At 41.1% G+C, this 15,226-nt stretch overlaps 1 protein-coding gene across 1 annotated transcript; it reads right to left on the minus strand.

The window, feature by feature from the left end:
- Positions 1 to 4,972: 4,972 nt before the first annotated feature.
- Positions 4,973 to 14,643, minus strand: LOC145860072 (uncharacterized). Its single transcript, XM_082960383.1, has 7 exons — positions 14,442 to 14,643; positions 13,141 to 13,292; positions 12,695 to 12,820; positions 10,795 to 10,819; positions 10,553 to 10,624; positions 9,737 to 9,833; positions 4,973 to 7,424 (listed from the first exon to the last, which is right to left on the minus strand). The coding sequence occupies exons 1-7, from the start codon at positions 14,497 to 14,499 to the stop codon at positions 7,370 to 7,372; spliced, it is 585 nt and encodes a 194-aa protein (XP_082816509.1). The 5' UTR covers positions 14,500 to 14,643; the 3' UTR covers positions 4,973 to 7,369.
- Between the last annotated feature and the right edge of the window lie 583 nt (positions 14,644 to 15,226).

Here is a 15,226-nt window from a genome sequence, read left to right on the forward strand (position 1 = left end):
ATTTACAGTACGTACGCAAGGAGTGGACTTTCTGGAACTGGCGGAGACACACAGCTGATGGTGACAGTATGTACTGCAGTGTGTGCAAAAACAGTGGCAATATCTGGAGGAAACCATTGAGCAGCTAGCCAGCCAAGCAGCACAACAACCTGGAGAGAGATGCCTAGCGCACACATTATTTGAGTTAAGTTGCTTGTTCAATAAGATAGCATATATACCTTGTTATTAGCCTGTACCTGTAATTGTTGATCAGTTAGGTAGCATGTTAACTACCAATACACTGCTTAAAACTATAATGTTCAGAATGTGTAGGTTTACTAGTTAAAAAGAAAATACATAAAATGTAATTGTTCAATAATGTGTAATTGTTCAATAATTCAATGTGTTGTGTTTAAAAATAAAAATGTGATCATAAAAAAATGTGTTGTGTTTATATTACTTTTACAAATAAAAATATATGATAATAAACAAACAAATCTAAACTAACAAATGTCAAGTCACATTTTTTGCCGAGATGGCCAGTCAATTTGAGTAACGTTATTGTGTATTCTACGTAATGACGCAGTTTTACGTTATTATGTAATGACGTCATCACGCAATGACATCACGACGTCATTTAGCAACTTTTAGCAACAAATCGACCTGCCTCTAGCAGCTTCCCCTGAAAATGAGTTGGCAACACTGCGGTAGCTACTCCTGTAAACCAACCATGGCTACTCCCGCCTCCAGTAGTTGATCTAGAAGTGTTGGAGAGACTACAAAAAGATAGGGAGGGTGTTGATCCATCTGATTTGTTTAAGAGACGTCTGGATACTGTGTATCAGGATTTTGAGGCCATTTACACAGATGGTTCAAAAGATCCAAGGACAGGACGTACTGGGTCAGCATTTGTAGTGCAGGAATGTGGGGTGACAGTCGGGAAAGGTATTAGGGCGACACATATAGTGCTGTAAACACAACACATTGAATTATTGAACAATTACACATCGCTGACGGAAGAGAGCGCGCGATTCCATTAAAAGCCTGCTCCGGCTCATTCAATGGCTAGGCCATCCTTCAATGTACACTGCTCAAAAAAATAAAGGGAACACTAAAATAACACATCCTAGATCTGAATGAATGAAATAATGTTATTAAATACTTTTTTCTTTACATAGTTGAATGTGCTGACAATAATCACACAAAAATAATCAATGGAAATCCAATTTATCAACCCATGGAGGTCTGGATTTGGAGTCACACTCAAAATTAAAGTGGAAAACCACACTACAGGCTGATCCAACTTTGATGTAATGTCCTTAAAACAAGTCAAAATGAGGCTCAGTAGTGTGTGTGGCCTCCACGTGCCTGTATGACCTCCCTACAACGCCTGGGCATGCTCCTGATGAGGTGGCGGATGGTCTCCTGAGGGATCTCCTCCCAGACCTGGACTAAAGCATCCGCCAACTCCTGGACAGTGTGGTGCAACGTGGCGTTGGTGGATGGAGCGAGACATGATGTCCCAGATGTGCTCAATTGGATTCAGGTCTGGGGAACGGGCGGGCCAGTCCATAGCATCAATGCCTTCCTCTTGCAGGAACTGCTGACACACACCAGCCACATGAGGTCTAGCATTGTCTTGCATTAGGAGGAACCCAGGGCCAACCGCACCAGCATATGGTCTCACAAGGGGTCTGAGGATCTCATCTCGGTACCTAATGGCAGTCAGGCTACCTCTGGCGAGCACATGGAGGGCTGTTCGGCCCCCCAAAGAAATGCCACCCCACACCATGACTGACCCACCGCCAAACCGGTCATGCTGGAGGATGTTGCAGGCAGCAGAACGTTCTCCACGGCGTCTCCAGACTCTGTCACGTCTGTCACATGTGCTCAGTGTGAACCTGCTTTGATCTGTGAAGTGCACAGGGCGCCAGTGGCGAATTTGCCAATCTTGGTGTTCTCTGGCAAATGCCAAACGTCCTGCACGGTGTTGGGCTGTAAGCACAACCCCCACCTGTGGATGTCGGGCCCTCATACCACCCTCATGGAGTCTGTTTCTGACCGTTTGAGCAGACACATGCACATTTGTGGCCTGCTGGAGGTCATTTTGCAGGGCTCTGGCAGTGCTCCTCCTGCACCTCCTTGCACAAAGGCGGAGGTAGCGGTCCTGCTGCTGGGTTGTTGCCCTCCTACGGCCTCCTCCACGTCTCCTGATGTACTGGCCTGTCTCCTGGTAGCGCCTCCATGCTCTGGACACTACGCTGACAGACACAGCAAACCTTCTTGCCACAGCTCACATTGATGTGCCATCCTGGATGAGCTGCACTACCTGAGCCACTTGTGTGGGTTGTAGACTCTGTCTCATGCTACCACTAGAGTGAAAGCACCGCCAGCATTCAAAAGTGACCAAAACATCAGCAAGGAAGCATAGGAACTGAGAAGTGGTCTATGGTCTCCACCTGCAGAACCACTCCTTTATTGGGGGTGTCTTGCTTATTGCCTATAATTTCCACCTGTTGTCTATTCCATTTGCACAACAGCACGTGAAATTTATCGTCAATCAGTGTTGCTTCCTAAGTGGACAGTTTGATTTCACAGAAGTGTGATTGACTTGGAGTTACATTGTGTTGTTTAAGTGTTCCCTTTATTTGAGCAGTATATATATATATATATATATAAATAAATAAAGCATTGATAAAGTGTTGTTTTTATATTTTGCTCTGTCACCATTCCACTGGCCCATGTTCTGGGTAGCTTGTGGTTTGGCATGGGTACAATAATTGTAAAATCGATAGAGTAGAATTACCATACACTCTCTGCTTACATTCAGGAAGTTTATTAAAAGTGAAAATGATCACAAGAAACAGCAACCACTAAAATCAAGACAGAACTTAACACATCATAAATGGTTTAATCTTTAAAAAGAAGCTGTTGAACAGCAGTAGTGCAAAGTAAAGACTGATATAAAGATGGATAACATGATGAGTTATGAACTGTTTGTTCTGACCTGTCATTGGTGAGTTCAGAGAGCGAGAGAGGGGGGAAAAGGGGGAGGTGGAGAGAGAGCAAGAAAGAGAGGGCCTTCTCGGTACTACCTCCCTCCCTCCCTCCCTCCCTCCCTCCCTCACAGCAGTCGAAATCAGAGGACTTCCCTAACAGGTTTGACGGTAGGGCTGCTCAAATAACTATTAGGATGATGATTAGAAAGGTGTGTTAATGACTGAGATAAGGGGTTCTTTTCAAGCCGTATCGCAGAACTTCAGCGTTACAGCGCGATTGAAATTGAAAGGCAATGTTCCCACGTTAGGGAAGACTGCATTCATGGTAAGCGTTGCATATGTTGCTTCAAACAGAAATTACCTTTAAAATGTATATTGCACAATCTGTAACGCTTCAGCGATACAGGTTGAATAGAGCCCAAGGTCTCTCATAACTGTATTTAACTCATCCAGCTTTTAATTTCCACACAGATGGTCAACACACTGTTGATTAAATAAAATGGAACTGACTAAAATAGTAAGTGCTTGAAGACAGTGAAAATACAGTGCATTCGGAAAGTATTCAGACCCCTTGACTTTTTCCATATTTTGTTACATTACAGCCTTATTCTAAAATGTAATAAATGCATGCTTTTCCTCCTCAATCTATACACAATACCCCATAATGACAAAGCGAAAACAGGTTTTAGAAATTTTAGCAAATGTATAAAATATAAAAACATCAATACCTAATTTACGTAAGTATTCAGAAACTTTGCTATCAAAATTGAGCTCAGGTGCATCCTGTTTCAATTGATCATCCTTCAGATGTTTCTACAACTTAATTGGAATCCACCTGTGGTAAATTCAACTGATTATACATGATTTGGAAAGGCACACACCTGTCTATTTAAGGTCCCACAGTTGACAGTGCATGTCAGAGTAAGCCATGAGGTCGAAGGAATTGTCCGTAGAGCGCCAAGACAGGATTGTGTTGAGGTACAGATCTGGGGAAGGGTACTTAAAAAATGTTTGCAGCATTGAAGGTCCCCAAGAACACAGTGACCTCCATCATTCTTAAATGGAAGAAGTTTGGAACCACCAAGACTCTTCCTAGAGCTGGCCGCCCGGCCAAACTGAGCAATCGAGGGAGAAGGGCCTTGGTCAAGGTGGTGACCAAGAACTTGATGGTCACTCTGACAGAGCTCCAGAGTTCCTCAGTGGAAATGGGAGAAACTTCCAGAAGGACAACCATCTCTGCAGCACTCAACCACTCAGGGCTTTTTGGTAGAGTGGCCAGACGGAAGCCATTCCTCAGTAAAAGACACGACAGCCATTTTGGAGTTTGCCAGAATGCACCCAAAGGACTCTCAGACCATGAGAAACAAGACTCTCTGGTCTAATGAAACCAAGATCGAACTCACATTTGGAGGAAACCAGAAACCACCCCTACAGTAAAGCATGGTGGTGGCAGCATCATGCTGTGGGAATGTTTTTCAGCGGCAGGGACTGGGAGACTAGTCAGGATTGAGGGAAAGATGAAGTGAGCAAAGTACAGAGAGATCATTGATGAAAACCTGCTCCAGAGCGCTCAGGACCTCAGACTGGGGCGAAGGTTCACCTTCCAACAGGACAACGGCCCTAAGCACACAGCCAAGACAACACAGGAGTAGCTTCTGGACAAGTCTCAATGTCCTTGAGTTGCCCAGCCAGAGCCCGGACTTTAACATGATTTAACATCTCTGAAGAGACATGAAAACAGCTGTGCAGCGACAGTCCCCGTCCAACCTGATAGAGCTTGAGAGGATCTGTAGAGAAGAATGGGAGAAACTCTCCAGATACAGGTGTGCCAAGCTTGTAGCGTCATACCCAAGAAGACTTGAGGCTGTAATTACTGCCAAAGGTGCTTCAACAAAGTACTGAGTAAAAGGTCTGAATACTTATGTAACTGTGATATCAGTTTTATATATATATATATATATATATATATATATATATATATATATATATATATATATAATGATTTATTTCAGCTTTTATTTCTTTCATCACATTCCCAGTGGGTCAGAAGTTTACATACACTCAATTCATATTTGGTAGCATTGCCTTTAAATTGTTTAACTTGGGTCAAATGTTTCCAGAAGCCTTCCACAAGCTTCCCACAATAAGTTGGGTGAATTTTGGCCCATTCCTCCTGACAGAGCTGGTGGAATTGAGTCAGGTTTGTAGGCCTCCTTGCTCGCACACGCTTTTTCAAATCTGCCAACAAATCTTCTATAGAATTGAGGTCAGGGCTTTGTGATGGCCACTCCAATACCTTGACTTTGTTGTCCTTAAGCCATTTTGCCACAACTTTGGAATTATGCTTGGGGTCATTGTCCATTTGGAAGACCCATTTGCGACCAAGCTTTAACTTCCTGACTGATGTCTTGAGATGTTGCTTCAATATATCCACATCATTTTCCTACATCATGATGCTATCTATTTTGTGAAATGCACCAGTCCCTCCTGCAGCAAAGCACCCCCACAACATGATGCTGCCACCCCCATGCTTCACGGTTGGGATGGTGTTCTTCAGCTTGCAAGCCTCCACCTTTTTTCTCCAAATATAACGATGGTCATTATGGCAAAACAGTTCTATTTTTGTTTCATCAGACCAGAGGACATTTCTCCAAAAAGTACAATCTTTGTCCCCATGTGCAGTTGCAAACCGTAGTCTGGCTTTTTTTATGGTGGTTTTGGAGCAGTGGCATCTTCCTTGCTGAGCGGCCTTTCAGGTTATGTCGATAAAGGACTCATTTTACTGTGGATATAGATACTTTTCTATCGTCGTGCACAAATTAGATGTCCTAACCGACTTGCCAAAACTATAGTTTGTTAACAAGAAATTTGTGGAGTGGTTGAAAAACTAGTTTTAATGACTCCAACCTAAGTGTATGTAAACTTCAGACTTCAGTTGTACAACTGAATGCATTCAACTGAAATGTGTCTTCTGCAAATAGCTACATAAATAGTATATTCTGATCAATGGTGAACAGAACAGTCATCTTTCAATGTAGTATCCATTTATAGTGTATATATTAGAGGGAGCAGTCTAACTCTGATCCTATATAGTGTATATATTAGGGGGTAGAGGGAGCAGTCTGAATTCTAACCCTGATCATATATAGTGTATATATTAGGGGGTAGAGGGAGCAGTCTGAAGTCTAACTTTGATCATATATAGTGTATATATTAGGGGGTAGAGGGAGCAGTCTGAAGTCTAACCCTGATCATATATAGTGTATATATTAGGGGGTAGAGGGAGCAGTCTGAAGTCTAACCCTGATCATATATAGTGTATATATTAGGGGGTAGAGGGAGCAGTCTAACCCTGATCATATATAGTGTATATATTAGGGGGTAGAGGGAGCAGTCTGAAGTCTAACCCTGATCATATATAGTGTATATATTAGGGGGTAGAGGGAGCAGTCTGAATTCTAACCCTGATCATATATAGTGTATATATTAGGGGGTAGAGGGAGCAGTCTGAAGTCTAACTCTGATCATATATAGTGTATATATTAGGGGGTAGAGGGAGCAGTCTAACTCTGATCATATATAGTGTATATATTAGGGGGTAGAGGGAGCAGTCTGAAGTCTAACCCTGATCATATATAGTGTATATATTAGGGGGTAGAGGGAGCAGTCTAACTTTGATCATATATAGTGTATATATTAGGGGGTAGAGGGAGCAGTCTGAAGTCTAACCCTGATCATATATAGTGTATATATTAGGGGGTAGAGGGAGCAGTCTGAAGTCTAACTCTGATCATATATAGTGTATATATTAGGGGGTAGAGGGAGCAGTCTGAAGTCTAACCCTGATCATATATAGTGTATATATTAGGGGGTAGAGGGAGCAGTCTGAATTCTAACCCTGATCATATATAGTGTATATATTAGGGGGTAGAGGGAGCAGTCTGAATTCTAACCCTGATCATATTTAGTGTATATATTAGGGGGTAGAGGGAGCAGTCTAACTTTGATCATATATAGTGTATATATTAGGGGGTAGAGGGAGCAGTCTGAAGTCTAACCCTGATCATATCCTTGAGACAGTATTCATGTAACCCATATATGATTCTTCAAACTACAAGAGATATTATTCTGAGTCATTATTTCCCAGAGTAGTAATATATTATAATAGTTTGTATAATGCCTAGTTACTCATTGTGCACTCGCTGGTGCAGCTGAAGAGACTCTAGACTTCCACAGTCAGAAAGAGTTTACTAAAGCTGTCTCAGAATGTAACACGTGCTATGTCATGCCACAGGACCATTACAGGAAACTCCCTTAAACACTCAAACAGTTACATTGCATTAAACCATCCACCCATCCACCAACCCAAACATCCAGCCAGCCAGCTAGCATCACACTGAAGAACAGTGTTGGGTCGACATCTTGTTCCATGTCTTGCAGACATGTCTATAAAAATAAGAGCATAGAACAAACATATTTAGCAATAATTTCACTCTACACATACACATTCCTATCCATTTATCCATCCGTCCATCCAAGCCGTATATCCATCCACCCAATCCGTATACACATCCATCCATCCAAGCCGTATATACTACAGGTCAACCGATTAATCGGAATGGCCGATTAATTAGGGTCGATTTCAAGTTTTCATAACAATCGGTAATCGGCATTTTTGGACACCGATCATGGCCGATTACATTGCGCTCCACAAGGAGACTGCATGGCAGACTGACTACCTGTTATGCGAGTGCAGCAAGGAGCCAAGGTAAGGTGCTAGCTAGCATTAAACGTATCTTATAAAAAACAATCAATCTTAACATAATCACTAGTTCACTACACATGTTGATGATATTACTAGTTTATCTAGCTTGTCATGCGTTGCATATAATCGATGCGGTGCCTGTTAATTTATCATTGAATCACAGCCTACTTCGCCAAACGGGTGATTTAACAAGTGCATTCGTGAAAAAAGCACTGTCGTTGCACCAATGTGTACCTAACCATAAACATCAACGTCTTTCTTAAAATCAATACACAAGTATATATTTTTAAACCTGCATATTTAGTTAATATTGCCTGCTAACATGAATTTCTTTTAACTAGGGAAATTGTGTCACTTCTCTTGCGTTCTGTGCAACAGAGTCAGGGTATATGCAGCAGTTTGGGCCGCCTGGCTAGTTGCGAACTGTGAAGACCATTTCTTCCTAACAAAGACAGCCAACTTCGCCAAACGGGGATGATTTAACAAAAGCGCATTTGCGAAAAAAGCACAATCGTTGCACCAATGTACCTAACCATAAGCATCAATGCCTTTCTTAAAATCAATACACAGAAGTATATTTTCTTAAACCTGCATATTTAGTTAAAAGAAATCCAGGTTAGCAGGCAATATTAAACTAGGTAAATTGTGTCACTTTTCTTGCGTTCATTGCACGCAGAGTCAGGGTATATGCAACAGTTTGGGCCGCCTGGCTCGTTGTGAACTAATTTGCCAGAATTTTACGTAATTATGACATAACATTGAAGGTGGTGCAATGTAACAGGAATATTTAGACTTATGGATGCCACCCGTTAGATAAAATATGGAACCGTTCCTTATTTCACTGAAAGAATAAACGTTTTGTTTTCAAAATGATAGTTTCCGGATTTGACCATATTAATGACCTAAGGCTCGTATTTCTGTGTGTTATTATGTTATAATTAAGTCTATGATTTGATATTTGATAGAGCAGTCTGACTGAGCGGGTATGCAGCAGCAGGCTCGTAAGCATTCATTCAAACAGCACTTTCGTGCGTTTGCCAGCAGCTCTTCCCTGTGCTTCTAGCATTGAGCTGTTTATGACTTCAAGCCTATCAACTCCCGAGATTAGGCTGGTGTAACCGATGTGAAATGGCTAGCTAGTTAGCGGGGTGCGCGCTAATAATGTTTCAATCGGTGACGTCACTCGCTCTGAGACCTAGAAGTAGTTGTTCCCCTTGCTATGCAAGGGCCGCGGCTTTTGTGGAGCGATGGGTAACGATGTTTCGAGGGTGGCTGTTGTCGATGTGTTCCTGGTTCGAGCCCAGGTAGGGGCGAGGAGAGGGACGGAAGCTATACTGTTACACTGGCAATACTAAAGTGCCTATAAGAACATCCAATAGTCAAAGGTATATGAAATACAAATCGTATAGAGAGAAATAGTCCTATAATTGCTATAATAACTACAACCTAAAACTTCTTACCTGGGAATGTTGAAGACTCATGTTAAAAGGAACCACCAGCTTTCAAATGTTCTCATGTTCTGAGCAAGGAACTTAAATGTTAGCTTTTTTACATGGCACATATTGCACTTTTGCTTTCTTCTCCAACACTTTGTTTTTGCATTATTTAAACCAAATTGAACATGTTTCATTATTTATTTGAGGCTAAATAGATTTTATTGATGTATTATATTAAGTTAAAATAAAAGTTTTCATTCAGTATTGTTGTAATTGTCCTTACTACAAATAAATAAATAAATAAATAAATAGGCCGATTAATCGGTATCGGGGTTTTTTGTTCCTCCAATAATCGGTATCGGTCGACCTCTAGTATATACATCCATCCAATCCATATATCCATCCATCCATCCATATATCCATCCAATCCGTATATTCATCCATCCAATCCATATATCCATCCATCCATCCATATATCCATCCATCAATATATCCATCCAATCTGTATATTCATCCATCCAATCCATATATCCATCCATCCATCCATACATACATACCTCTTCTTTAATACATATGCTGCCTTCACACACAGCAGTAACACGGTGACTCCAACCACATCCATCAGCACCCAGACAACGGTGTGGTTCCTAGCATCTGTGCATGTGAGAGGAGAGAGAGAGAGACTGAGCACACAGAAACCTCCCCAATCCAGTTACAGATCAGAGCCAGAGATCTGACACTAACACTCAATCTGTGTTGTTTAGCCTGAGTGCCGGAGATCTGACTAACACTCAATCTGTGTTGTTTATCCTGAGTGCCAGAGATCTGACTAACACTCAATCTGTGTTGTTTAGCCTGAGTACCAGAGATCTGACTAACACTCAATCTGTGTTGTTTATCCTGAGTGCCTCTGCTCTGTCATTGCCTCACTCTATAGGCAGTGCAGCAGTGGAGTGTTATTCAATTGTTTAATTGCAAGATAAAGATGTATTGAATGGAGTCAACTCAGAGAGCTGATAATCTGTGGTTATCTCAGCTGTAACACTCCTTCTGAGCCAAGCTGAGTCTCTGAGGTTAAATATGATCCTATAGAGTAGATAAACACACCTGATGATAAGCTAATGTGAGATAATAAACAGTTGAGCCATATCAAAGTGAACCAGGGTGTAAACACAGGGAGAAAAGGGAGAGTGGTAAAGTGACAACACACCAAGTTGTTGATGAGTAACGTCAACTGTTATATCTTCCTGTTTCCCCAGGACAGTCCAATAGAGTGAAAGAGCTGGGTCTTTTCTTTGAACTGAGTTCAAAACAAGCAATCAGATCGGCTACAGCAGTGTCAGAATGAAAAGGTGAAACTGTATTACTCTAACCTTGATTGATGGGGACATGGTCATTACTGTGGAGATTGGTGGCAGGTTTGTAAGGTCCATGACTGCAGTTAGCTGGAGAACACAAAATAAAAGAGATGAATCAGTAATTTGTCTGCCACACCAAAAACAAAATGACTGCTGCTGTGCTCTATCAACGATGTGACAAACTTCCCGTCACATCCTGTCACTCATTCATACAACAGCCTCTAGCAGCTTTGTTCTTAGTGTGTGTGTTTACTCACTGAGGCACTGAACCTGAAATGGTGCCTGTAAGAGAGAAAAAACTGGTTGAAAAGAGGACAGAGCGAGATGTCCTGACCAACAATCACATGCCATACAGTTGAAGTTTACATACACTTAGGTTGGAGTCATTAAAACCCATTTTTGTTCAACCACTCCACAAATTTCCTGTTAACAAACTATAGTTTTGGCAAGTCGGTTAGCACATCTACTTTGTGCATGACACAAGTCATTTTTCCAACAATTGTTTACAGACAGATTATTTCACTTATAATTCCCTGTATTATAATTCCAGTGGGTCAGAAGTTGACATACACTATGTTGACTGTGCCTTTAAACAGCTTGGAAAGTTCCAGAAAAGGATGTTATGGCTTTAGAAGCTTCTGATAGGCTAATTGACATCATTTGAGTCAATTGGAGGTGTACCTGTGGATGTATTTCAAGGCCTACCTTCAAACTCAGTGCCTCTTTGCTTGACATCATGGGAAAATCAAAAGAAATCAGCCAAGACCTCAGAAAAAAAATTGTGGACCTCCACAAATCTGGTTCATCCTTGGGAGCAATTTCCAAACACCTGAAGGTACCACGTTCATCTGTACAAACAATAGTACGCAAGTATAAAAACCATGGGACCACGCAGCCGTCATACCCTTCAGGATGGAGATGCGTTCTGTCTCCTAGAGATGAACGTACTTTGGTGCGAAAAGTGAAAATCAATCCCAGAACAACAGCAAAGGACCTTGTGAAGATGCTGGAGGAAACAGGTACAAAAGTATATATATCCACAGTAAAACGAGTCCTATATCGGCATAACCTGAAAGGCCGCTCAGCAAGGAAGAAGCCACTGCTCCAAAACCACCATAAAAAAAGCCAGACTACGGTTTGCAACTGCACATGGGGACAAAGATCATACTTTTTGGAGAAATGTCCTCTGGTCTGATGAAACAAAAATAGAACTGTTTGGCCATAATGACCATCGTTATGTTTGGAGGAAAAAGGTGGAGGCTTGCAAGCTGAAGAACACCATCCCAAATGTGAAGCACGGGGGTGGCAGCATCATGTTGTGGGGGTGCTTTGCTGCAGGAGGGACTGGTGTACATCACAAAATAGATGGTATCATGAGGCAGGAAAATGATGTGGATATATTGAAGCAACAGCTCAAGACATCAGTCAGGAAGTTAAAGCTTGGTCGCAAATGGGTCTTCCAAATGGACAATGACCCCAAACATACTTTTAAAGTTGTGGCAAAATGGCTTAAGGACAACAAAGTCAAGGTATTGGAGTGGCCATCACAAAGCCCTGACCTCAATCCTATAGAAAATGTGTGGGCAGATTTGAAAAAGCGTGTGCGAGCAAGGAGGCCTACAAACCTGACTCAGTTCCACCAGCTGTGAGGAGGAACGGGCCAAAATTCACCCAACTTATTTTGGGAAGCTTGTGGAAGGCTACCTGAAACGTTTGACTCAAGGTAAACAATTTAAAGGCAATGCTACCAAATACTAATTGAATGTATGTACACTTTTGACCCACTGGGAATGTGATGAAAGAAATAAAAGCTGAAATAAATCATTCTCTACTATTATTCTGACATTTCACATTCTTAAAATAAAGTGGTGATCCTAACTGACCTAAGTCAGGGAATTTTTACTTGGATTAAATGTCAGGAATTGTGAAAAACTGAGTTTAAATGTATTTGGCTAAGGTGTATGTAAACTTCCGACTTCAACTTTATCCTTCCCACCCGTCCTTCCTGACAAAGTAGCTAACATGTTAAAAACTGGGGTGTAGACACACACTACGACATAGACAGACACATACATGATCTTATTGGTGTATCTTAAACCATGTCCGTGCTTCATCAGATCCAACAGAAACACTAGAGTAACGACATCAGTAACATACCACAGTCAGCGTGCAGTCCACTGAGTAGGTCAGTCTGTCCAGGCAGCCTAAGATAGTGATGGAGTGACTGGTCTGAGCCAAAGTACGGTTTTCGTCCATCTCTTTGTCATTGGCAAGAACAGTCATCTAAATAAAGTAAAATAGACAACATAAGTCAGAGGTTTAACATAAAGTACTGTAGTTCAGTGTTTCCCAACTCCTGGTCCTAAAGAACTACTGGGTGTGCAGGCTTTTGTTCAAGCTCAGCATTAACACACTGCATTACTCATCAAGACCATGATTAGTTGAATCAGGTGGGCGATGTTTATGCTGTGCTGGAGCAGAAGGCTGAAGCTCTTTAGAACCAGGCTTTCAATTACTTGAACATTTTACCAACCATTTTACTTGAACATTTTACCACTCCTTAATGAGTCGTCATATTGTAAGTAGCTTCTGCTGTCACTCACGTTTTCATCCAACCACTGGGTCTCGCAATTGGCCGAAGGCGGAGATTCAGGTAGTTCATGGAGGTCATAGGTCGTTGTATAGTTAGGATGTTGGATCACCTTACAGTTAATGTTGTGAGTGTCTACAACAGACAGCAGACACACCACTAGGACTGTGTGAAAAAGAGAGAACTCAGTTACAAATTTACTCCATCAATCACAACATTTTATTTTGTCAGTGTTGCATCAAGTTAGGTTATTGCGAAAGCTAAATCAAAGCAGGAAATCTCACCACACACAGCACAGGCACAATGTGTCTGTGCATTGCTGGAGACATGCAGCATGTAAAAAAAACTGAACAGCAGACTAAATTGTTTGTGGAATTGGAGTGTTATTGTGTTGGGAGGAGATTGGGGAAAGTGATCAAACATACCATCAATATGCTTGAATTGTGTCTGAGTTCCTCTCATATGCTCCACTACGCCTATATACTGTAACTGTCTCCACTCTCCACACACAAGATGGTGCACCTTGGCTTTTAAACCGGATCATGCTTGTTTGGACCGGCTGATGGGGATTCCCCCCATAGACTTGGATTTGCTTGCTTGGTACTAGCATGGTACCTGCTACTGTAAGGCACAGATCAGCCTACGTGGAGGAGCCTATTTCGCCCCATTCAATGGCTAGGCGATCGTGTCCAGTATGGATGCGTTACCTATTGGTAGCTTTGTTTTAAAATTGAATGGTCAGTTACAAAAAAGGCACGTTCCTCCCAATTTATGAAATACCGGTAGTCCTAAAAACACATTTTTTTAAATGTGCGGTGGTTCTAACATACACTTTAAAACCCATATCATCACGTTTATACAAATACGTTGATAAAATCTGATACAATTCAATAAGTGTGTAATATACATGTAACGTTAAGCAGTTTACAATGCGCACACACCCAATAACCTACAGATGCGGAAACAGCTGAGAAAGAACACACACAGTGGTTTATAGTGACTGTTTTAAAATGTTTTGTATATGGACCACATGTTATGAGATTATTATTATTATTAATAGTAATATAATACGTTTGCTGTTATTTGATACATTATGAATATGGTATTCAGGTGAGGTTATCTATGGGATTATCGGTTTACTGTTGTGCGCATTCAGTTTGCCTACAAAATAGCTTTACACACATACCTCAATGGAATATTAAACTTTGTGTAACACAGAGCCGTAACAACATCAAAAACCAAAGCAACTGTCTTGCAACAAGGGTAAAAGTTGCATGCAAAAATGTATCGCCATACTGTAAAATTTCCACTTACTGTACGCGCTGTTCAGTTTCCACAACATGTCAGAGCCAGAAGTTGTCGGAATAATCATTTTAACTAACCGAGACGGCGATATAGTTTAGGTATGTGGCGTCAGCCGTGAAGAATCGAGCCTAACAGCCCTTTGGTAGGCGGTGTTGTGATCGATTTTTTCACGGTGGGGTGACCTGAATGATATCATGCGATTTCTTAATATGGTCTGCGGCATGACGAAATACAACTCATAGTAGAGTTGCCATGTTCGTCATTTTCACGAACATTGATATACGTTGAAAACAATGTCGCAGGTAAAAATGTATTGGTCGCAGATGGCGAGATCTATGTTGCACCACGAACGCCATAGCATTTCTCTTAAAAATAAAGAAAAATGAAAGTTATATATACAGTGGTGGAAAAAGTGGTGGAAAAAGTACCCAATTGTCATACTTGAGTAAAAGTTAAGTTACCTTTATAGAAAAGTGCTCAAATAAAAGTGAAAGTTTCCTAGTAAAATACAACTTGAGTAAAAGTCTGAAAGTATTTGGTTTTAATGTTTTAGCAATTACATTTACTTTCAATACTTAAGTATATTTTAGCAATTACATTTACTTTTGAAACTTAAGTATTGAAAGTAAAAGTATAATTAATTTCAAATTCCCAATATTAAACAAATCAGATGGCAACATTTTCTTGTTTTTTATTTATTTACAGATTTCCAGGGGCAAACTCCAAACTCCATAATTTACAAACGAAGCATTTGTGTTTATAGGCTACTTGCATCTAAGAAAACCATGGCAAAG

This window comes from Salmo salar, chromosome 02, assembly GCF_965601325.2.
Source record: "Salmo salar chromosome 02, fSalSal1, whole genome shotgun sequence".
Taxonomy (NCBI): domain Eukaryota; kingdom Metazoa; phylum Chordata; class Actinopteri; order Salmoniformes; family Salmonidae; genus Salmo; species Salmo salar.

Bases quoted from the DNA above. Each gene is read 5' to 3' on its own strand.
- LOC145860072 (XM_082960383.1), bottom strand. From the start codon at position 14,499: ATGATTATTCCGACAACTTCTGGCTCTGACATGTTGTGGAAACTGAAC. The intron at 12,821-13,140 runs GTGAGTGACAGC...TACTTTATTTAG, and splicing joins CCCAGTGGTTGGATGAAAAC to ATGACTGTTCTTGCCAATGA. The intron at 9,834-10,552 runs GTTAGAGTAATA...TCACATGCACAG, and splicing joins CCATGTCCCCATCAATCAAG to ATGCTAGGAACCACACCGTT.